The sequence below is a fragment of the Mastigoproctus giganteus genome, chromosome 5 (assembly GCF_048544385.1).
Source record: "Mastigoproctus giganteus isolate SK-2022 chromosome 5, ASM4854438v1, whole genome shotgun sequence".
NCBI lineage: Eukaryota > Metazoa > Arthropoda > Arachnida > Uropygi > Thelyphonidae > Mastigoproctus > Mastigoproctus giganteus.
Window position 1 is genome coordinate 27,401,997 of NC_143579.1, and position 26,579 is coordinate 27,428,575.

The 26,579-nt window shown below is 34.7% G+C and overlaps 1 protein-coding gene across 3 annotated transcripts in view; it reads left to right on the plus strand.

Annotated features, from left to right (window-relative positions):
- LOC150085261 (mortality factor 4-like protein 1) overlaps positions 1-26,579 on the plus strand; it is a 261,359-nt gene that overhangs the window by 166,706 nt on the left and 68,074 nt on the right. For 2 of the 3 annotated variants that reach the window (XM_090373949.1, XM_090373951.1), the window contains 3 exons: positions 626-727; positions 13,520-13,611; positions 17,222-17,324. In XM_090373949.1, the coding sequence (XP_090230075.1) occupies positions 626-727; positions 13,520-13,611; positions 17,222-17,324 (297 nt within the window). The remainder of the gene's footprint in view (positions 1-625; positions 728-13,519; positions 13,612-17,221; positions 17,325-26,579) is intronic. The other variant, XM_090373950.1, reaches the window with a different exon arrangement.

Here is a 26,579-nt window from a genome sequence, read left to right on the forward strand (position 1 = left end):
CATGCATTTAGCTATACATAACAGCTGGCTGTATAAGGGCATTTATGTTGCATCTCCCCATGCTGAAACCATCCCCCCCCCCAAATAAAATTGATTTACATTTGTTTCAGAAGTATACTGATGACATATTTGTAGTTATTCCAAGTATTGTGAATGGATAAATAAGTTGTTCTCTTAGAACAACTCTTAGCCCTAAGCATATAATTTTCTTCTTTCCATGATTATTAGATCTGCAGTATGAGACCAAGGCTTCTACTGAATTGAGAGAACAAATTTAAACTTTTCAAAGTTTAATTTGTCCTAAATTTTTGAATCAGTCAATCATCACTCTTAATAATGGAAGCTGAAACACTTGTTCAGTAGTTCATTGTATTGCAGGCTTACACAATATCTTCAATAAACAAGTTAGCATTTATCATTTCTAAATAAGCATCACTGAAACAGTTTAACATTTGTGAATTGCTATTCATATTTCAGATACACACGAGCATCACATAATTTAGTTTATGTATTAATACATACTAATTATTAGTTTTAGAAATTCTTGGTAACTTTAATTTGTGCTGATTTCGAAACTTATAGTCAGTTAAGTATATCTGAGTATTGGAATTTGTTTGTGTTTGAGGAGGAGGCTTTCTTGACCCGAGTAGAGATAAAAGTCAAGATTCCGGACGAGCTGAAACCATGGCTGGTAGATGACTGGGACCTTGTAACCAGACAGAAAAAGGTAAGTATGATTTTTGATTAATATGTTGCAAATATGGCCCATTGTATAGCATTATATTATTATTTTGTTTCCCCATTCTTTGGGGAAACAAAATAATAATAAAGATCAATTACTGATTTTCTTTGCACCACAATAAAATTAATTATTATTCAATAATATATTACAGCACCTTTATCAGAGCCCAGAGCCTTTATCACTTGCAAACTGTTTGCAACCAATTGAATCTCTGATAAAGATGCCATAATCTATTACTGAATAATAAATGATTGTATTGTGGTGTAAAGAGTGTAAATAATTAATATCTATCTTTATTAATATCTTATTTGACTGCAGTCAAAGAAAGCAACTTGTTCAAAGTCTTCATCAAAGTAATAATAAATATCTGTTCCAAAAAACATGAAGAGATATTTATAAGCTCTTTTTAAACCAGCCATCATTTGTCAGCTCGTGGGATTTAAAATCTGACTGGCCCATATTCAATTACTATTCACACGGAACCCTTTTCCACCCTTCTTTGGAACAGATTTCTCTGATCCCTTCACCAAGTTTTCTAATATTAAAATGAATCTGGTGCCTGGCTAGTCGCCAGTAAGTTGGCATTAACCATTGAAATTGACATCAGGGTGTTTATATCATATTACAAATTAATAACATTATATTTCTCTTTTGAGAAGAGCAGTTTAATTGCAGTTCAATTCTAGGGCTACACACGACAACAGTATTGACAGCTGAGGGACTTGAATAATACCTCTTTCCTTTTCAAAAAAATTTATGCCTAATTAAGTATACCCAGTTATTTATGAAATACAATTTGTTGATCTGTATAGTTGGTCAACACCATTATCCTTTTCATTTCTCATAAAATTTATAGGTACTTGTCTCTCATCCTCCTACCGGTGTAAGTTGCAAGTATGTTTAACCTAACCAGTGTGCATTTAATGTATATTTATTTGCATTAGCATTAGGAAAGGCATATGATGCAAGAAAGCAAGCTTATATAGCATCAGCCAAAAAAAAAAAATTCTTATTTCACCCATCCACTCACTCCAAATGTTTGTCCAGTTCTGCGTTGAATCTATATAAGCTATCAACTTCTACAACGACAGATGGGAGGTTGTTCCAGCAACCAACCACCTGCTGGCTCAAGGCATACTTACACACATCTATCCTAAAACTGTCTTTCCTCAGTTTGAATTTATGCTCTCTCAGGCAATTATTCTGAGCAAGAAGAAGAATCCCATCAGCATTGAGCATGCTCAAATCATTCAAGGCCTTATATACCTCAATCAGATCACTTCGCAGGTGCCTAGTCACCAGACACTGTAATTTACAAAACTTATAAGCCTTTCTTTGTAAGAGCAACCCTTTGTTCCATTCACTAATCTTGTTGCCCTTCTTTGTACTCGTTCCAGCAGCTCTACATCCTTAAAATGAGGCCTCCAGACCTGTATACAGTACTCAAGGTGTGGCCTGACCATTGCCTTATACAAGGGAATAATCACTTCCTTATCCCTGCTAGAAAAATTCCTGTATAACATTGAAAAGACACCATGAGCTACTATTGCAGATTGTCTACACTGCTCATAAAACTTCATATCTGACTGCACAATTGCCCCACAGGTCCTTTTCATTCCCTACCTCTGTCAGTTAATATGTTACAGTTAATATGTTACTCTGGGGTTACTGCTTCCCATATTCAGTACTTTACATTTGTCAACGTTAAACTTCAGTTGCCACCTCTCAGCCCATCTTCTCAACTTTTCTAGATCCTGTTGCAGTAGTATACTGTCATTAGTTTCATTAACAACCCTGCCAACCTTCGTATTGTCTGCAAACTTAGATATTAAGCCTGATATACCATCATCAGTATCATTAATAAATACAGAAACAACAATGGACCCTCCAACACTGAACCTTGGGGGAACTGCACTAATAACATTAGTTCATGAAGAGCAGTGTCCATTGATTATCACTCTCTGTCTTCTCCCACTCAACCATCCCTTTATCCATACCAGCAATTTGCCTGCAATGCCACACTGCTCCAATTTGTGCAGCAGACTTTCATGTGCAATATCAAAGGCCTTTCTAGTATCCAAATGTATGATATAAAAATTATTCTTTGCATCCAGTTCCTTTGTGACCACATCATAATATCCAATCAAATTGGTCAGACAAGATTTCCCCTTAACAAAACCATGCTGTGTCCGAGCTATAATTGAAGTCATTTCTAGATGATCCTGCAGTGCTTCTTTAACCAGCGCCTCCATTAATTTTCCTGGAACAGAAGTTAAACTAACAGGTCTGTAATTACCTGTGTCGCCCTTTGATCCTCCTTTGTGAATTGGGGTCACATCTCCAGTCCATGGATACCTCCCCTGAGTCCAAGGAAGCTCTCATAATTATGGCTAAGGGTTTGCTTACTTCCTTTGCTGCCTCCTTTAATATAACTGGATAGATCCAATCCAACCCAGGTGCCTTTCTTATGTTTATCTTCAACAATTCCACCTCCACTTTACTCCCAGTTGTTACAAGATTATCTGACTTACAGCCAGAGTTTAATACACATCTATCATCTCCCTGAATAACTCCTTGTGTGAATTTAGATGCAAAATATTCATTTAGTTTGTTAGCTACCCGAGCAGGATCATCAACAGTTGAACCATCGACGATATCAAGTGGACCAATCTGATTCATTCCCTTCCTTCTAGAGTTTACATAAGTAAAGTACTCTTTGCTGTTTTTCTTTGCATCCTTTGCCAAAGATTTCTCATGATCTGCCTTCGCCTGCCTTAACCTCCTTTGTAACTTAGTTACAGACCAGCTTATATCTATCATACCTTCTGTGTCACATGTTAATTTATATGTATCCCAAGCATTTTTCTTCTCTGTCACATGTCTAATTAGTTCATCTTACATCCATTTATGCCTAAATCTTGAACAATATTTCTTTGTTGATATGAAAAGCCTAGTATCTTCCAAAATTAATTCTTTGAATGCTTCCCATTTTGAATTTGTTTGTAACATCATCAGTTGGTCCCACTGTATAGAATTTAAATACTGTCTCAGACCACTGTAGTCACCTTTACGAAAGCAAAAACCCTTCCCTTTACCTCTGATGGTAGTAATCTCTTTGAGTAAATCTCACTTCAGCACACTGTGATCACTGCCAACTAGTGGTTCCTTTATCTGCAGATTATTAATGCATGAAGAATCACTACTGATAATCAGATCAAGAGTATTACTCCCTCTAGTTGCCTCCCGAACATGCTGCTGTAGAAAACAATAGCCAATTAATCCACAAATACCTTGCTAGTGTGTTAGTGACCAACCCACAAATTCCAGTCAATCTCTGTGAAGTTAAAATCCCTCATTATAAGACACTCTGATTTACTGACCCACTCTATTTCTCTGCACAATTGCTCATTTTTCCTTTCCTTATGTCACACCAAACAGACTCAACATTGCATTGTCCACCAACATCAATTGGATGTACTTCCTTATTTTATGTGTTTTTTTTAACTAACGGCATAACCGCTCCTCCCTTCCTGTCCTGTCTATCCTTTCTGTACATATTGTACTCCCCAAATTCCAGTTCTTCACTGCTTATGTCTGTGTGACATCACTTCTCTAATATCCTGACAATATCTGCCTTTGTCTTGACAAGCACTTCAAGCTCATCAAATTTATTAATTATAATCCTAGAATTGGTGTACATGCAAGTATACATGCACCTGTTTCTACTCTTAGTTACCCTAACACAGCCCATGTATTTACTTGTTCCACTATGACTCCCAGCAGTCCTGGAAATCCCCGTTGCCTTGCTTTCCAGGCTGCTGCTCAATTGCATTTCAATAGAAGCAGTGTGGATCACTTTCACCTCTGCTAGCGGCTACTGTTAATCTATTAGTCCATGTATCCCCCCCCCCAAGCTAGCAGTTTTCTGACCCACCTAACTCTGCCTTGATTATTAGTATATACCACAATATCACCTCTTGTGTCTTTAAATGATACTGTCCTGCAACATCATTAACATTTTGTTCTACAATCATGCTGTGATTGATTCAACCTATCCTTTTTGCACAACATATTTCCCCTTTCCTTGACAATAGTCACTATCAATAGACGTTTCCTGTAGAACCAGTGCTTTTTCTCTTTTGTGGTGTCTGATGCATGAGCATATGCTGTAGCATTGAACTGGGAAGCTGAGTGCTGGTCGGGTCACTCATTTTACTTCTTTCGAGGGTATCAATCCTGTTCTTCAGGTTCTCATATTCACATATCAGAACATCAAATTTCCACTTACTCTCTTCACACTCTTTGCAATAAAAACACAAAGGCATACCCTTTAGCTGTATCATGTCCTGCTGTAGGTAGCCTTGCAAGCAAGCAAGCAAGCAAGCAACAAGTAGCAAACATTATAAAACCTGATTTTTACAAGAACTGCCCTTGGCAGTTCCGCCACAAGCCAGAGCATTCCTACTTTGAGCACTTTGCTTTGCATTGCTTCACTTCTCTAGTCTGAAGCATGATTTCAGCTTAAATTTAAATTAAATATACCACAACATTAAATATACTTAGTTTAAATATAATGTGAAAGATATGAAAATACTATAATAATGCCACTTTTCCTAGGTAATACTACACTGTATAATTACATTATGTGTTGTGTTATATAGTTATGTTATAAAATCATGTTCTTTGCCGTTTTCAGACTTAAAAAAAAAAAAAAAAAAGTTTTCAATTATACTTCTGCGGAATTACATAACAGAATATTAAGTTGCATTTATATTGCTCTTATATTTATACGGTGGCGGCATGATTCTCTCCCACTTTTACTCTCATTTCTGAGCAATTTCCCAGACGAAATAAGAAACAGTTTTTACCTACATTGTGTGTATATTTAGGAAGGTGGGAGAGAGAGAGAGTGTGTAACTGACACTAATCTTACAGTGATTAATCCTTAACAGATATTTTGCTGATGAGCCTATTGAACACGTTGCGAACTCTGTTAGTTTAATTAACATAATGATTATTGATAGTGCTAATGATACTGATGATAGATATTTTTTATAAATTGCCTTTATTTGGATAACAAGAGTTATCAGAAGCTGCATGAAAGTGTCCAGACTTTTTTCAGTGGATCAAGAAGGTCAGATAAGTGTGGGGGGGGGGGGGCATCTCACATATAATGCATTATTTGTGAGATGGCTTCTTGTATTAAATTGAATATAATAGAAATTATAGTGAGGGGTGTTATTGGCCAAAAATCAAGCTCCAAGTTGAATGGACAAAAAAGCTTACCTTGTTATGAGAGACTTTAGTCTTCCACTTTGTTCAGAGAGTTCAAGAGGCTCTAATATTTTCGACTTTGTGTTCTTTCACCAAGAATACATAGTACCTAAAAAAAAACTTGAGTACAAAAACCAGTATTCGTAATGTTGAAAGAAATGTCTGTTAAAAGAAAAAGGTGAGGCCTTCCAATCTGGGGACATAGTAGATTTGTGTATTTCTTGGATTCCTCTGTGATAAGAGTTCATTATGGGATTTATCCTGGAAGCAACAAATGGATGGTCCCAGTGGATTTCTGTGAAAGAAAGATGCCAAAATAGATGATGAGAGGTTAGGGGGTTTAATTGAAAAGTAGGGAAAGCGTCATTAGTGTCTTGGAACCGTTAAGATTATTACAAGACACTGGCTGATAGAGTATTATTAACGTATATGTGACGAAACGTTTAATGGGTAAGACAAACAAAAACTGAGCACAAGAAATGGTTAGCAAAGAGAGCTGAGTGGGGACAAGGAATACAAAACAGAAAAGAGTGAATCAAGCAGACCTTACTTGATCAAAGTGGAAGTTTATAGGAATACCCAGCAAAGTTGGCAGACAAGTTAAATAGGTAGCTGAGAACATTATTTGCAATTCAAAGTACATTTGAACAATGGGAATGGTGACAAGGAGTGGCCACTGTAAAATAAATGATGTAATGATATCAGAAGAGTTACTGAGGTTGAGGGAAATTAAAGCTGCATGGAATGCATCAACTCATTGGAAATATTAGTCAGATCATCATTAGCTTCCTGTACAGTCCCCATGAAATGTATCTCCAATCCAAAAAGAGGTAGAGAGCAACTTCCTGTAGACCGGTAAGCTTGAATTCTGTGGTGGGTAAGATCATGAGGTTTGTGGTTAAGGATAGAATACAGGAGCATTTACTGGAACAAATTGGGATTACTGGTAAGTTCCTTCATTGGATCAGAGACTGGCTGAAAGATAGGAGGTGGGGTAGTTGTAAATAAGTATTCTTCAGGGTGGACCATAGTAGAAGTGATCAGTCCTGGTCCATGAGCTGTTTCTGATTTTCCATAATGATATTGGCAGTGGAGTGCAAGGAAAATCAGAAAGGGTGCAAGGAAAATCAGAAAGGGTAATTGGACTCCTAATACTGAAATAACTTGAATAAATTTCCAAAATAACTTGAATAAATTTCAGGTATTGCCTGAAAAAATACAACTAACATTTAATACTTCTAAATGTAAAGTTTTGCACCTCAAGAACAGAAACCTGGGAGTTTCATATGAGTAGAGAGACATCAAAAGTGGTGTAGGATAAAAGAGTTTTAGAGATAATGATACACTCAGATATAAAATTTAGCATATAATGTAAACAGGCAGCTAGGAATGTACATTGTTGTTGTTATTTGGTTTTTTTTTAGGAGCATTAGCAACTAAGGCCATATTGCTCTGGGAATATACGGTGGTCATTCCCTGACCGTTCCGCATCCTCCTTATTTGGTGGTCACGGGCTCAAACCCCGGTCTAATCAAGAAGCGTGCTACACACTGCCACTCCTGCCCACCTGGCTATGGAGGCGCTAGAATGTACATAATGTCTTATCTATGATTTATATGAACTTTACAAGTAGGGAGTAGGATAACATTGTCCCTCTGTATAAGATGGAAAGACCACATTTGGAATATTGTATTTGCATATTGAAGCTGCACATAAAAAAAGAAATAGCCCCTTCCAGAGAGGGTTCAAAGTAGGGCAACTGTATTGATGAGTGTTAATCAGTATCCATATGAAAAACAGCTTCAAGCACCCATGAAGGTAACTTGTTCTGACAATTAACAATTGGTGGCTAAAAGAGAACTTCCAGCAGTCCAGTTTAAACCTCTTCCCTGCAATTTGAATTTATGGCCCTTAGTTCTATAATCACTTACAACAGTAAAAATTTTGCCCTTGTTCATTTTACTTTTTCCTCTCATAGCCTTATACATCTCAGTTAGGTCCCCTCTAAAGTGCCTATTTACCAAGTTGTGTAGCCTACATATCTGAGGTCTTTCTGCATATGGGCAACCTTTTTTTGCTGATCACTGTATGCATTGCTTGTCCAGCATTTTGGCCATTGAGTGCAGTATTCCAAGTGTGGTCTTACAATTGCCTTACACACTTAGATAATAACTTCCCCATCTCAACAAGCAAATGTTTAATACATCAATAACTTAAATTATGAATTTATTTAATTCGTAATTTTAGTTATTTTTAGATTGTTGTTCACCAAGTGTCACATTTTACATTTTGTTGCATAAAAACATAGCTGCCACTTTTCTAACTGTTATTGAAGTCTAAACCATCATGAAGAACATTGGTTGGTATTGATCATTAACTTCTGTCTATACCAATCTTGACATCAGCTGAAAATTTTGCAAATTTTGACATCACTCCCACTATCCATTCCTCAATATCATTTAAGAAAATCAAAAACAATATGGAGGTCCCGCTACCAATCCTTGGGAAATGCTGCTTCTTACATTAGCCCAATCTGAAGCATAACCATTAATCATAACCTTCTGCCTCCTTACCCTGAAATCCACTTTATAATCCTACCCACAATTCCAACATATTCCAGCTTATCCAGTAACCTCTCAGTCAGGGCTGAGTCAAATGCTTTGCTGAAATCCAAGTAAACAATGTGTTTTTTTTTTTTTTTTTTTTTTTCCCCCTCACAGACTTTAAGATGAACTTTGAAAATAAAAATACAAGCAGAAAAATGTTACAAGAAGTTAATTGAACACACCTCAATATTAACATTTAAACAATTTGGTAGCATTTTGGGAAGTTATTGGCTCTTGTCATCAGGACTGTTAAAATGAAAATTACTGAACTCAGGAATGTGGAATGAAAACTGAGTTTCAATAGTTTTCATGCCACATCAATCCAGGAGCCATTTTAACAGTCCTGATGACAAAAAAACAGTGACTTCTCAAAACATTGCCAAACTGTGTAAATGTTTCTGTTGAGGTGTGTTCAATTAAAGTGTATCATTTTCAATAAAACAGATTAATTGTTATACATGATATATTAGTGCAGCTTATATTGTATTTCATTTCTGTAAGATAAATAATCATGTAATTTGGTGGACCTCATTTTCTTGTGTTTTTTTTATGGCCAGTAAGAATTTAACTGTCTAATAAGTGCAAACACACTTCAGTATAAATACAGTGGATTCCGGTTATTTGGGCCACCGGTTAATCGGGGCAGCTGTTTATTTGGGGAAAATCTTAAAAAACAGAAACCAATCGAGAAAACAGCCAGGGTTTACTTCTTAATTGGGACAGCATGCCGTTTAATCGGGGCAGGAGACCGCAGCACTGGAGATTACCCTACGATTGTCTCCGCCGGTACCACGTGGTTTGGTCGAAATTCTGGAGGTCACAACCATAAAACAATAAAAACAATTAGCAGTCACCTGTTTATTGGCTTTTCTGTTAGTGAAATCTATCATAAACGGACAGTAAACTCGATCTTACTGAATTTGCGATAATACCGACAGCTGGAATTCTGTGGGTTATTATGGTGAAATGTGTTGACACTTCCATGAAATCTTCAAACATATAAAAAAATTAATTTTCAGATCTTCTCTTCATTCCTATTTTTTAAAGCTTTGTAATTCGTTACTCCGTTCTCACTTGCACGTATTGTGTTACTTGCAATATGTGTGGGCCGTGTTCTTTGTTATTGATTGCTTATCTTTTTATTGTTTTAAATTTTAACCTCCACCCACAAATGTCAGTGAACAGAAATGTCAATTAGTTAGTATGTACATATTACAGTACATATTAATTATTCCGATTATCACGTATCATTTAATATTTTAATTGGTAAGGTAATAAAGGATAAATTTGTGCTTAATATATGTTTGCTTTTATAGCCTGTGGATAATATTCCTCCTATTTTCGCTAATTAGAATCGCTGTTAAAATTCAATTCACAAACATGATCACAATGACTGGCGCTTACTACACATTGTATAGTGAACGGTACTTTACTATGTCGAGTTCGTCTTACCGTGATTTGGTTGTACAGTGAACCAATTGTAAAGGGGGGGGGGGTACATTGTATTTTGAACTATTTACGTGAAACTTCGGATAATTGGGGCAGCCGCTTAATCGGGCCAAAATGCACTAGTCCCAATGTGTCCCAAATAACCGGAATGGACTGTACTTATAGTCATATTGGCATCTTGGGAAGTCACTGGTTGTTGTCATCAGGACTGTTAGAAGGAAAATTACTGGACCTCAAGAAAGTGAGTTGAAAACTTTATAGTTTCAGTAGTTTAGGCCTTAATGTTCATAGCAGAATAAACTTCACATGCTACCATATGAAATGTATATAAATTTCCTTATTGCACTTAGTTTATTATTAGTATTTCACCACTTAAAAAAAATAGCAATTTGTAATGACTAATTCACCATTTATTGAAAAGATGAGGCACTGCTATGGTAGTCAGCTCCAAGATTATCTGTTAAGTAGCATAAACTCTGCCAGCCATGAAAATGCAGGAGAGGACAAAGAACCTCTTGTACTTTTCTTGATTTTGATATGGATTTTTTTTTTTTTTTTTATGTAAACCCCAAACACGAGATGTATTAAAACCTATAGTATTTGTAGCGTGCTTGGGTTGGTGGTTGAGAAGATGAAAGAAGATATTTGTTGACATTGGACTTGAACTTTTGTAGACTGTAATTTTCAGGAAATACATATGAAGGAAGGTTGTTCCAGAAAACGGCAGTTGAATAAATAAACGAGGAACATGAAAAGTTGGTTCTGCGAGTTTGAAGTTGGACAGTAAATGGATGTTGGCTGGTGGCGGCACGTGTTCGGACTGTTTTGAAAGAGAGCAGGAATTATAGAAGCCAATTCAGAAGAACAGTGCCCATGGAAGTATCTGTAGAAGAGGCATGCAGCAGAAACAATATGTCTATGAGACAGCGAGTGGAGAGACTCTGTTAGAGATGAATCATTAATTAACCTAACTGCCCTCTTCTGAATGGAATCAAGAAGCCTGAGAGAGGTTTTGGGGGCACCACCCCAGATGTGGGAACAATATTCCATGGTAGGGCAGATTTGCGATTTATACAGAGTGAGCAGCTGTTTGGAAGAAAAGTAACGCCGAGAGCGAAAGAGAAAACCAAGTTTTTTAGATGCAGAGGAAGCAATATTTGTAATGTGCTTGTGCCAAGAGAGATTAGAAGTCAGGGTAATCCCCAAAATAGATATCATTTTGCCCAGAAATCGGAGTGTCACCAAAGATAAGCATAGGAGCAGAAGAATCCTTTTTGCGTGATATAAGACAAGATTGAGTTTTAGAAGGGTTGAAATCAACTAAGTTGTCTTTGCCCCATTAGAGAATTACCTGAAGATCGGCATTTAAGGAATTGGTAGCAGATTTTCGAGAAGTTGAAGCTGATTGAGCAGAGCAAGGTTTCTCAAAATAGAAAGTGGAATGCAATATGCTATCATCAGCAAAACTATGAATAGGATTTCCAGTCAATAGAAGAAGGTCATTAATATACAAGATGAAAAGAGTGGGGGAAAGAACTGAACCTTGGGGGACACCGGCATTAGTGGCGAAGTTAGAAGACAGAGAGCCATCTACCATCACCCTCAGTGAGCGATTGGAGAGAAAACTAGATAACTAATTACAAAAAACAGTTGGCAAAACCATAAGATGGAAGCTTGTTTAGAAGACCTTTATGCCAAACATGATCAAAAGCCTTTGGGATGTCAAGAACAACTGCTTGTGTTTCACTGAACTTTTCCATTGAATTAGTCCATAAATGGGTAACATAAGCCAGAATATCACCAGTGGATTGACACTGATGAAATCCATACTGGCGATTGTTGATCAGACGGAAGGTTTCTAGGTAGTTTAAGAGTTTTTCAGTTAATTGATTTCTCCATTACTTCAGAAACAGTAGAAGTAATTGCAATGGGACGATAATTGGATGGGGGGGGGATTTGTCACCCTTTTTAGGAACTGGCTGGATATCAAAATCAACATGTTTCCCCCCCCCCCCACCTAATACACACATACATGCACCATTTTATTTACTTGTAAAATATACATCACTTCTTCTGGTTACAAAGCTATTGGCCAGAACACTACAAATGACCTTATTGCCAGGATTCACTCTGCAGTACTAGCCAGAGACAAGGTCACAAACTGTTGAAGTCTTTGGGGAACTTCAGTAGTTTCAGGGAAATAATTAAAATTTTATGAGAAAACATTTGATAGTATATAATAGAGCCGTGATGCTCAATACGTTCTACCCTGATATCAATATTTGTAGAAGAATAAGAGAAATTTACCTCAATATGATACGTAGAACACTTATGTATGATACTCTCCAGAAAATAAAACAATTTTTTAAAATTAATTTTTGAATTGGTTTCAATTGATTTTTTACTGTAATCATTTTGCATTAATCTTTTATTTGTTTTATTTTCTGCAGAGTATCATATGGAAGTATTCTACGTATCATGTTGGGGTGAATTTCTCTTATTCTTCTACAAATGAGAAAACAATGAATAAATCTTTCAAAATGGCCATTTCAATAATTTCACATCATAGTATAAAGGTTTATTATTAACGAATGTAGCGCCTCCGTAGCCAGGTGGGCAGGATCAGCAGTGCATAGCACACACTTCTTGATTAGACCAGAGTTCGAGCCCGTGACCACCAAATACAGAGGATGCGGAAAGGTCAGGGAATGACCGCCGCATATCCCCGGAGCAATATGGCCTTAGTTGCTAAATCTCCTAAAAACCAAATAACAACAACATATTAATGAATGTGGTGTAAGACTATTCATGCATCACATTACAGAAGAAATCAGAAAACCGAATACCTGCTAACAATTTCTGCTCACTTCATAAACACCAATTCATTTGATTTTTTTTGTTATGCATGAGAACAAGAGGTTGGCATATAGCCTTAAAAATAAATTGTGGGTTCTGTGGTTTTTTTTTTTTTTTTTTTTTATGAAAACCCCAAACACGAAAGGTATCAAAACCTATAGTACTTAGTACCGTGCATGGGTTGCAGGAGAAGTATGGGGGGAGGGGGATGCCGGAAAATTTGCTCTAGAGACTAAACATGGGTTTCACCACTTCAAGCCTCCAATAAGCAAAGTGGTGGTATTTCACCGGTTGATGAAAGTCATCTACCACCTGAGTTTTATGGTAACTGTCACTTAGCAGACATCCAATTTTGTTATTGTTTTTCCTGTAATGCCATTCATGTGATCAAGAGGCCAGTGTAGGATTTTAAATGTAATCTGTGGGCATTCTTGCTTTTTTTGGCTAAGCAGAAATGCCCACAGCCCATGAGATATCATTTAAAGATTGGTTAAATTGTAACAATATGTTTCTAAACCTGGTTAAATACCTGCTTAAACTTAAATTATTAACAACAAAATTTCATTTGTGCACCTGTTTTAATTCTTTTAAGTTGGTGCAACTTCCATCCAGAGTTACTGTGGACCAAATATTAGCAGAATATGTAAAACAGAAAACATCAACCAAAGGAATCTCTCCCAATAAGTAAGAATTGTTAATTTTTGGTTTTATATTTTAACTGCTATTGGGCTGCAATTAGTATCCAAGAAACCAATGCATGTTTATAAATAATTGGAATTCGTTTTAAATAAATTGCATAATTAATTTTAATCTCGTTTGTAACAACACATTAATTTGTGTAATTGACATGATAATTCTCTGCATTGTATTTCTCTTTAAAATATATTTATCTGTGATTAACAGAGTAAGATAAGATAAGATGTCTTTGGTACATACAAGCATGAACAGAAACAATCCAAATGCTTTATAAAAATGTTCAGTCTGTCTGAATATGAACTGCAGCAAATGCAAGTCCATTTAGACATAGTATTGGAAGGATTAATATATTGCATATAAATAGTGACTAAAACAAGATAAATTACAGTTTAGTTTCTTCCTTTTCTTTATTATAGTCATTCAAGTTTCTTTAGTTCCTTCATGTTTCACATAAAAACAGAAAGCATCTGATTTCACCCTAACTAAAGGATCCTAAGGTTTTTAAATTTTTACTTTACTAATGAGATATCATCAATACATTTGCTTAAAATAATCCCTGAAGATTTATTTCATATGACTTTGTTTATTAATTATTAGTGAGCTACAAAATATGTCAAAAGCCAAGATAATATATGTAGTTTATGAAATGCAGACTTTCAGGGGGACTTTATGCATCATTTATGATTGAAAATGGTTTTATGACATTCTGATCATCATTCCAAATTTAGTAGGGGGACACGGGGTGTTTGTTTTTTTTTTTTTTTTTTTTTTTACATGCTTGCTTGACCTTTTCCAGAGTGAGTTTTTTGAACATGCCCAAGCCCTGATTTTTCGTTAGTGCACTTTGTTGGAGTTAATTTCTTCATGAAATTTTGAAGGCTCATAAAAATTAAAATTTTGTACTTGCTTTTAAATATTAGTTTGTTCTTATTTTGACTTGTTTCCCAATATTAGAGTGAAATTAATACCAAAATCAAATCAATTTTCTTTAAAATACAAAAAAAAAAAAATCTTAAATTCATAAAAGAATTAGGGAAAAAATCATTAAAAATTCATAAAAAAACTTGTAATTCTGTTTTTTTGACTTAATACTGTCTGCTTGATTCAATTTCATCAAATTCTGGATCTGAGCTCCAGAGAACTACAGCTATAAGCCAAAATCGAACTGCGGCTGACTGGTGCAATCTCCTCTTTTATAAACTCTGTACAATTCTTCTAGTAAGTGATACTATCTTTTATCTGTGTTTCTAATATTACATCACTTACTTGTAATGTAATGTATTTTGAAGCATTACAGGTAACCCTCATATAACACAGTAGCTAGGTTCCTATAAAATGTTGTGTTGTGCAAAACCGTGTTATATGGGACTAAGAACCAGTACAAAAAGGGGGTTACATTCTAAGAGCTAACAAAAATACACCATTTTGATTTCGTGTATCTTCTGCTCTCTTTAAAAAAATCATTAATCTGGGTTTGTTTGCTTCTGCTTGATAGGCCTTTTTCGGCTTATGCAACTAAGCATTTTTGAAGCTCCCTTTTGAACTTTGGGCTCCTTTCGTTTGAACAATCTGAATTCAAAAAATAAGATTCTAATTGCTCAGCTAACTTTATGCCATTCCGTATACTTTTTAGTGTAAAATTTATAAGTTCAGAATTTCCATCTGCGCTGTCATCCTCTGAATTTATTTGATTCACCTACGATGCCATTTCCACCAAATCCTCTTCACCAGCCTCTTTTTCTTTCAGTAATTGTATCCTTTTTTTTTTTTTTTTAAGGAACATTGGCGACTAAGACTATGTTGGGGGGGGGTGTTGTGTGTGTGTGTGTGTTCTGAGATTGATTTCTGTTTTTCTGCACGAAAAACCCGAGTTTCCGAGGACAAAAAAACCATGCTACCCTCGCCTGAGACCGACTAACTCAGCTACTTTGTGAAAAAGACCCATAAAAATTACTCCCATCATTGACAGGATTCAAACTTAGGTCTTTTCCACCCGGTGTGGGGATGACAGCAATTCTAAACTGTGCTACTGCTATTCACAAGTGCTTCAGTACTGTAGTCCATCAAAATCTTCCCCTCCTACTGACTTAGCAACTTCTACTATCGCATAATTCCGTTTTCTGTCAATTCGACCATATTTCCTGAATGAACTGACTCTGACCATACATTTTCCAACACTCATTTAACGTTGACACTTTTACTTCTTTGAGCAATAAAGCTATGATTCCGATACAGTCCGCAACTGAAAAATGTTTCCATGCCTCCACTTCAACTTTCCATCAATTAAATTCTGGATCAATTTTTTCCAAAATCCACTGTAACGATTTTCTGATGTAATTAATTTGAAAAGTAGATATGATTCCTTGATCTAATTAAAGAAGTTGTTCTAGATGAAAGAACATCACTTCAATGTTTGGATGACTTAAAACTTTTGGATGGCCTGGCACGTTATCCAATAGTAGTAAAACTTTGAAATCTAGATTTTTCTACAAGTTCAATAGCACAGAACCTAACACGGGGATTTCTCAATATTTTTTTTTTTTTTATTTGCATAACAATTAGTCAGCCAAAAGCGGGGATTCACAAAAAATAATGGAAGTGTTGAAAAATTACATAGTAGGGTTTTCCCGCACAAAAGCTCAAAAATACCATGTTATGCGAGGTTGCCACAATTCTCTAACCATGTTATATGAGTACCGCACTGTGCAAGGATTGTTGCACTTTATCAACCATGTTGTAGAAGTACCGTGTTATACAGGGGTTGCCTGTATTTGAAACAATCTTAAACATACATCTATGTCTATACTCCATTTAAAGTTAAATTACTGCATTATTAAATTTAAGCTTGTGATAAGTTTATTTATATACTGTGGATACTGCTGATTGTAATCACTTCAGGACACAGCTTAATTGATAACAATAACCAATGAAACAAGAATTCAACTGTTTAGCATTGTTTTAGCAATGCAGAGTGGAAATGGGTACATAAAAATTGAAGGCAGACAGAAATAAAACATTAAAAGCAAACAATACAAAATACTTTAATTTGACTGTCCACTATTTCTTTGAGAAAGTTATCAATGAAAATTAAACTGCTGTAATGTTTCTGGAAAGCCATACAAACCATTAAAAGAAAATATTAAAATCAAGAATTAAAACTAAAATATTCAGATTTTTAGGAGTACTGATACAGCACTTTCTTTCGTGGAATAAAAGCACCAACAACCATGTGGACTGTATGGAACAACAGCAGTACTAGATGCATAATGTATTGAAGTTCAAGAACAAATCGGGATGTTATATGTCCTGCACATTCATAAACTGCAATAAGACAAAAAAGTAAACAAAAATGGAAACATTGATTATAATAAACATAATTTTTTCTTAGCATTGATATATGAATGATAACGTTACCTGTGATCACAATAAGCAACTGGTATACTGTATTTATTTGACATCTCCACAATCCACACTTATATACCGGAAATTTTTAAATGATCTGGTGAAATGATTTCTTGTTTTTTATGTAGAATAAACTACTTTTTATTATGTGTTATTTTGAAATTTTACATGTGCTAGTATATTTATCATACTTTAGGGAAAGTGCAGTAATAGAAGTTACAAATGGCATAAAGGAATACTTCAATGTTATGTTGGGAAGTCAATTGTTGTATAAGTTTGAAAGACCACAGTATGCAGAGGTAAGCTTATAATAAAGGTTTTAAATTTCCTGACAACTGTATACTTATTGATTCATTTTAGTGATAAGAATGTGTGTGAATTACTATTCTTTATCTATTTTTAAAATTATTTTAGTAACTTATTGTATCATCCAAATTTGTTATACCCAGTGGATGTACAGTTCACCAGACCGCAATAAGTACTCTTTTCTTCTTATGCTTGATACTTCATTTTTGTTTCAGATATCTGCCTTCTCTCATCCTTTCTACATGCCTATGCCAGCTTAAGTTTGTTTCACTTACCTTTAATTGGATATTCCCCAAGAATATATATTTTTTTTTTTATTTCCTCATTTGTAATGTTAATTTCATTCATGTCTTAAAATTCATTTCTGAACCTTACAGATAACCCTTGGTGTCTTTTGAATGTTCTCCATTCATAGTTTATACGTGGAAGCAAATAAGCCACCACTTTGTCTAAGGAGACAGTTGCTATTCGTTAATTATGCTTCCAGAATATGGAGCCTGCCAACTCATCCCATGTGGTCGTATCTCTTACCCACAGTAGAAAATTAATTATAGCACTAAGCCTAAAGAAAATAAATTTGCTGGAGTAAGGCTGCAAGAGCTAGTGAAATGCAGAATGTACCTAAGCAGCATACTCCAGGAGACTTTGAACCAAATCCTGCATGGCTCTATATTCACCACCTTGTGATAATTACATTCTGTAAATGGGGAAAACATTCTATAGCAAATGTGACTCAAACAGCTACATACAGCATATATGTTAGAAAATTTACATTGTATTCACATATATATATACTTCGTGAATCTAAAACTTATGCTGCTGGGGGTGTAGCAGTAGACTTCCTTACAACTGCAATAGCTATATCTCACTGCTGAATTGTATGAAATTAAATTATCCCTCGATCATATTGACATTTTTCTTATACCTCATTTGATCTGATTATCAGTAGTGATTCTTCGTGCATTAAGAATCTGCAGATAAAGGAACCACTAGGTTGCAGTGATCACAGTGTGCTGAAGTGGGATTTACTCAAAGAGGTAACTACCATCAGAGGTAAAGGGAAGGGTTTTTGCTTTCGTAAAGGTGAATATGGTGGTCTGAGACAGTTTTTAAATTCTATATGATGGGACCAACCGATGAGGTTACCAACAGCAAATTCAAAATGGGAAGCATTCAAAGAATTAATCTTGGAAGCTACTAAGCTTTTCATACTAACTAAGAAATATTGTTTAAGATTTAGGCCTAAATGGATGTCAGATGAACTAATGAGACATGTGGCAGAGAAGAAAAATGCATAGGATACATATAAATTAACAGGTGACACAGAAACCTGTGATAGATATAAGCTGGTCTGTAACAAAGTCACAAAGGAGGTTAGGCAGGCAAAGGTAGATTACGAGAAATCTTTGGCAAAGGACACAAAGAAAAACAGCAAAGAGTTCTTTACTTATGTAAACTAGGCGCCTCCGTAGCCAGGTGGGAAGGAGCAGCAGCGCGTAGCACACGCATCTTGATTAGACCGGGGTTCAAGCCCGTCACCACCAAATACGGAGGATGCGGAAAGGTCTGGGAATGTCCACCGCATATTCCCGGAGCAATATGGCCTTAGTTGCTAATGCTCCTAAAAAAAAAAAAACAAAAATAACTTATGTAAACTCTAGAAAGAAGGGAATGAATCAGATTGGTCCACTTGATATCGATTACTACCTCTAATTGCCTCCCGAACATGCTGCTGTAGAAAATAATTATCCAATAAATCCACAAAAGCCTTGCTAGTGTTGTGAGTGACCAACTCACAAATTCCAGTTAATATCTGAGAAATTAAAATCCTCCCATTATAAGACAATCTGATTTAGTGGCCCACATGATAAAATTTGACAATTAAAATGAAGAAAATTAGTAAAGATCAGCTGGATTTTAGGGTACACTGGAATTCCCAGAAATGAAAATGCAGATAAAGTCACCAAACACAGTCAGCCAGTATTATGCACAAGAACAGATCCTGTATTCAGACTACGAACCTCTCATTCAACAAGAATGCCACAAGCAATGAAAGCAGCTATAGCAATCTCAGACTAATAATAAACTGTTGCAGTTTAAACATGAGCCACACTGAGAAACTCCAGTTTTTAAAAGAATAGACACAAAGTTCTTCTTGCCAGAACATGAATTGGCCACATCCATCTGACACATCTCCAGTGTTGCCAACTCTTAATAATATTTCCCGCTAGCCGCATACTCAAAATCCGCTATTTTTAGCACTTGACCCGCCAAATTTTTTAAATTTTCATTTGTTCGTACTTTGTAGTGAATAAAAACAAACAAACAAATAGTATATATAAATAGTTATTTATTTTTCTGTTTTTAATATAAAATCAATATCTAAAAATCTAAATTAATTTCGAAATTCAATACCTCCTCATCATATGCTTCTTGTGTACCTATTTTGCGAAGCACTTCTTCAGGTAAAACATAATTTTTACAACACTTTTCAACTCTTTTGAGCCCGTATCGTACTAATAAGATTGCATTAACCGTGCCAACACTCATTCTGTTGCGTGTTTTGTTTTTTACTAGATTTAAGTTGCTGAATATTCTTTCCACATCTGCATTGGATAATGGCAAAATTAAAATACCCAATGCAAATTCGCTAATTTCTTTAAATGGATTTTTACCGCTTGCATCTCGATATTTCGAAACTTCTGACCAAAACTTCATTGTATTGTAGATGTTTTCCCATTTAACGAGAGTAATGTTTATATACTGTTGCTCAATTTTTTCAATTTCTACTTCAGACAATTTTAAATTTTGTAATAAATTTATCAGTGGTTCGTTTTGTTGCTTTAATATATTGTTAACTGAGACATTTTTTTTAATTCTTTTATGTTGCCCGGAAGGCGTTGTTTTAATTGTGGATACAAATCAATCAAGAAATTACGGCATCTCTCTCTGTTATTGCCATTTCATCTGTTGTTGTTGTGATAAGTTTATTCATTATTAATTCATTTATTTTTCTTTCAAATTGGTAACCTAAATATGGCTTAGGGTCTAAATAATTATTAATGTCCTCTTCTATCCTTTCAATATGTGTATTTGGTAAAAACATTTTATTGGCAATCATCGACAATAGCATGTTTAAATCATGTAGTAATAATGTAGGATCGGCAGTATTTGATTCAAAAGATTTGTTTACTCTTTGTACTTCAGATAAGATAGGTTTTAAAATAAAAGATACGCTAAATTACTTTCATCTTTGAACATTGAATAAAGAAGTTCTGCAGTATAACATTTGTCAGTCAAACGAATTATTTCAAAATGGGCTTTTAATTCAATATACTGTTCTAAAATTCTTGTTATAGCAACTTCAATGGATAACCACCTTGTTTGACACGAATGCACTATCTTTTTCGGATCTGCACCATCGTTTATGGCACTGTATAAATATTTGAATTGATTTTGTCGGCTGGTGGATTTACTAAACGCACGATTTTGCATTGCACGAGGGTTTCTAGGAATACAACTATCGTGTTATACGAGGACTGACTATACTAAGATATTATTACACTGTGGTTATTAGAAATAATTATTACTTATTACTCTTATTACTTATTGCTCTGTGGTTATTAGAAACGTTGAAAGAGATGTCGGTAATTCGGATCGCATTTCTCGGAAGCCAAACAAATACGACGAAGAAAAATTATCCAATGCCATTCCTTCGCTGTTTCAAAAAAAGGCGTCATTAGAATTTTTTCCACATTTTTAGATTTGATTCAACAATTTAAAGCCATGACCCAATGATCAGGTCGTTTGACCGCGAGCGTAACTACGTAAAATTGTTGGGGTTCTCCTCAGGGAAATCCAGAATAATATAAAACCGATTCTTCGCTTTATAAAAAAAAAAACTATGAAATATGATATCCCTACTATTTCAATTATGAATTATTTTTATTGTTAATTAAATAATTAATTGAACAATTAATTTAATATTTCTTAATATAAATGTTACATTGCCAAAATACATAAAATGCTAAACATTTATACTCTTCCCGCTAAAAAATCCGCTATCCGCTATTTCATATTTTTATCCGCTAAACCTGAAGCAATTCCGCTAAATCTAGCGGGAAAACCGCTAAAATGGCAACACTGCACATCTCTATTCTTGTAGGGGAGAACATCCTCATATACTGTCCACACTACCATATTAACACAACTGCAGCCTTTGTATTGTTAAATTTATCTAATCCATTATCACTACACCACATCATAGAAAATAATGCCAGCTTACTTGAATTATTCAGTTACTTGGAAAAAATTCACCTTTTTGATCCTTTTTTTAATTATTCCATATATCTTTTTCCTTTGGAAAAAGATATATGGAATATATTTTCCATAGATATATGGAATTATACTGCATATGGTTCGTATTCAGTATGTTCATACTGCATATGAACAGGTGCAGTATGGTCATAGCAACCCTTGCACCACACCATTAAACTTCAGTACCAATAATAACAACAACATGCTCCATATGTTAAAATAATCCTAAAAACTTATGAACGGGCTAATTTTGTTTTTTTGGCTAATTTATTTATTTATTTTCTCTAAATTAATTTAACGGCTATCACACTTCATGCTTTATTTATTGTACAGGAACTCCCCGACTTACACAAAAGTTGCATTCCATGGAATGCTATGTAAGTCGGATTTTATGGGGAATTTAAGTCGGGGTATTTCCCCCTCCAACACTCACAACTGTGCTTTTCTGAATTGATTGAATCAAAAAAGAAACGTTCAATGAACATGCGAATAGAATTATTTATTGTATTTATTCAATTTTTTACCTCATGCCCAGGAAAAATTACAAAAGCATGCAATTTAAAAATATTTTAAAATGATAAAATTATAAAAAAAGAGAGGAGACAGGCATAATGTCAGTAAGATTTACCTCTCGAGCATCGTTGCCAGAATCGGCGTGTTCGGCTGATAAGTATGCCGTTGCGGAGGTTGAAGGCTGTGGGGATTTAGAAGGGGGTTGGCTGCTCAACCTTACGAAAGAACATACTAATGGATGACTGGATGGTGGCTTTTTCCTTTTCATTGTAGATTTCTTTGTAGCAAACAAGCATATCATTCACCCCTCTGTTAACTTTTATGAACATGTAGTTCACTGTTAGGATCCATTTGTCTTCATTTATGTCTTCAGCTCCTTTATTTAATAAATCATCAAACTATGTACTCCATACAGTCGGTTCTCCTATAACATGTGTTTACATTACACGAATTCGATCATACACGATTTATAAATAGGGGAACAGTATCTTACATAACACGAACCGAATTCGCTTATGCACGATTCGCCTTTGTGTTTACAAGAAATGGCAGTCGAACGCGGAATCACCCCAACCGAACGCAACACGATAGGAATGAAGAAGATTCTGAAAATGTATTTATGTGTTTTATATCAGTGAAGGGGAAACATTTCACCATAATAACGTAAAAACCAACGCAATTCCAGCTATCGATATAATCGCAAATGCAATTAGGTGGAGTTTACTACCAGTTTATAACAGATTCCACTAGCAGAAACAAAACTGGAAATTGTTTTTATTGTTTTATGGTAGTAACCCCCAGAAATGTGCTTTAGTAAAATGTGGGGTGTTAATAGTGTATCTCGGCCTTTACGGTGTTGTTTATTCAGTTGCTACACGCCGCAGCTTTGTTATGTGTATTAAGCGTGCCTCCTCGTTTTGTAATTGTGCTTTATTCCCTAAAAATTAGTAAAATATTACTTAAAAGGTGTGAAAAGGAAGCGTCCTGGCGAAGACACTGCAGATTCAGAGAGAGAGAGAGAGAGAGAGAGAAAGAAAGAAAAAAGCAATATCGATAAACAGAGGCAGACTGAGTCAAAAATTCTTACCCTTGAAAATTTATAGTGGCCTCATACTACGGTTTATGGCCAAAATCACACCGGCCTCCGGCACACCGGGATTTCCCGGGTAAGGCTTATGGCCAGCCCACCTCTGTCGATAGAGAAAAAAATATGAAATTGTGAAACGCTCTGAGCGAAATGAAAGACCATGTGATATTGCAAGTGCTACAGACCTAAATGAGGCAACGCCGAGAATTACAAAGAATGCGGAGAAAATAAAAACAACTTTCATAGCGGGAATAACTCAAAGTGTAATTAAAATCCATTAGATTAAGACACAAAGAATTGGAAGAGATGGAACGGCTGTCGTCTGTTTGGATAGAAAAATCAAACAAAAAACAAGTTTGCTTACGATAGAAGCAAAAGCATTAGCTTACGTAATTATTTTATTACGACTATTTTATAAATATTTACGTATATAAAATACGTAAGTATTTTATTACGACTATTTTATTTAATATAATTTTTTTACGAATAAAATACGTATTTTATTCGTAAAAAATACTTTTTTAGCATTAAAAATACTAAAAATACTTTATTATAATATAATAAAAAATATTTATTATATTATAATAAAAAATATATTATATTTTTTATTACGTATTTTAATCGTTATAAAATACTTACGTATTTTATAACGATTAAAATTACCCGATTATTTATTGTGTTTGGTAATGTTTTGGTTCCAAATGTGTGTTCAATCTTGGGTGGTCGGCACCTAACCCCACTTTTCCCATAGGGCCTGTTGTTTATATTGCACGATTTTGCATTGCACGAGGGTTTCTAGGAACACAACTATCGTGCTATACGAGGACAGACTGTACTTCTAAAATATCCTTCTCTTCTGTTATTAGCTATACACATCATTTTTGATTACTTTTGTTATAGTTTTCCACCTATGTGATACAAGTTTTCCATATCTTTGCCAAAATCTTCTGAAGATTTTCTTTGACATCATTCACACATATCATAGTCCTCTTTATTTTTTTTGCATATTCCAATGGAATTTGATTTATTTTCCAAAATTTCATATAATATTTTTTCTTTTCTCTGTCTCTTTAACTTCTTTAATCTGCCACAACATTCTGAATTTCCTGTATTTACAGATCTCCTCACATACTCTTTGGCAGCATCCCCTTAAATTCTCCTAAATTTCTACCATTCTTCTAAAGTTATGTTAAGATTTGGGAATGTCTACTGAATACATTAATTATTATTCATTCATTAAATGCATTCATTTTTTAATTAATAATATTTTAATATTTCCTTGTAAAATTTAGTAAAACATGTAGTGCAGTAAACCCTTGATTTTGCAGACCTCGATTTAAAGGACCTTTTATTTAACAGATGAGAGTGAAAAAATAAACTGTATCATATATTGTAAAAAGCAAAGTTAAGTTTAAATAACTACAGGCAGTCTATTCTTCATTTCACACAGCAGAACAAGCTTTGCATCTCCCATTTATTAAATTTAAATAATTTATTAAATAACTACAGACAGTCTAAAACCAAGCAGTACTTGAATTGCAAGGTACATAGCATTAATGCAATGGTCTTTATTCTCACATCAGAAAAAACTGCCTTCACGATTAGTTGCAGTTAATGCAGGTTCATTACTTTCAAGAGGATCTTCACAGGTGCAGTGCCAACACCACAGGATTAAGGAGTTTTCACTAATGTACAGTGCCGATGGAAGTTTTCCAACGTTTGTGCAATAAAATGCACATGAAAGTGGTAACCATCATTAACGAAGATGCAGTGATCAGCAGCAATCAAATAAGTATAAATGTACATAGTGTTGAAGCAAGTTCAACTGGTAAGAAACTAACCGAATGCATTGTGAATACTGCAAGGTTCACTAGTATTGAAGCTTTGACTTCTTAGCCCTGACTGAATAGTTTTTCGAGGCATCACTATATGGCCAAAATAAATAATCTCCTACATGGCTATTTATGATGTATCAAGCAATGAAGTTTGTAAACAAACTTGTTTTTTATTGTTTTAACTTTATTTCAGTATTTCTAATATATACATATACAGAGTAACAATTCAATTTGTTATATGGGGTAAAAATGATTTCAAAGAAATTTTGATTCAACAGACATTCAGCAATAAGGACACCTTGTCCACCTAATAGTCCATTGAATCGAGGATTTTTACTGTACTGTTTGTATAAAACAAGTCATTATAAAACATGTATACAAACAGGCACCAGGAAGGTGCATGGTAAACTCATAAGTGATTTAACAAACCTTTTCAAGTAGTAGGGAGAAGGATATGATTATTCATCTGTATAAAATGAGACCACATTTGGAATTTTGTATTCTGGTCTGAAGGCTTTAAAAAAAGAAGGGCAATGAGGTTGGTGAGGGGAACATATTTGTCTGTTATTTTTGAAGAAATAATAAGATGCAGACTGCAAAACGTGACAACTGTAGACGCCTTTGGAAAGCAGACTGGGATGTGTAGGGGGCTGTATATGTATAGTGGCCTTCATATTCATAGATGTTAACCCAAATTAGGGAGGTATGTTCTCACTGATAGGAGCCAGGGTAAGCAAATATAAAAACTTAAGGAATAACAAAAGATTGGATTTCATTTTAAGGTAAACTTTAGTTTTCCTTTAGGCACTATGTTATAGCTTACTTATTGAAATGAATTACTCCCCAAAGTTGGATGGTGACTTTTAAATTGTGGATGATTGGGAAATGGTTTTTTTTTCTTTTTCAATACAGCAAAAAAAAGTGCTTGCATTGTTTGGCCTAATACTAATACTGCTGCCTTATTGCCACATTAAATGTTAGTAACAGAAGAGAAGACTCTTGAAATTTACCTTCAGGTGGCATCTCTTAGATAATAGGAATAAGTTACCTTTTCAGATAGAAAGTAGTTTGTAGTTCAGGATGGATGATTGGGAAGTCTTTTTTTTTTTTTAGGTGTTTTCCTTGCATCATTTGGCCATTCTAATGCTGATACTATTAATTTATAATGACTAGATTCATACCTATTAAAGTGGTGTGAATTTGTAAAAGCAAACATTTCAGTGTAAAATATTCCCCTCACAATTTAGAAAAGGAAACATGCACCAAAAAGATTGGAAACCACTAGTTTGGCATAAAAACTCTATGATCAGTGGTTTTTTTATTTTCTTTTTTAAATGAAAAATTACATGCTTGTATTTCTCAAGCCACTACACAATTATAGAATTATGATTAAATACACATTATTATGTACTGGAATTTCAAATTAAAAATATGGTACTTATATTAAGTGCCAGTTATAGTGATCACATTTGCATATTGAACTTTGATTCTAATAA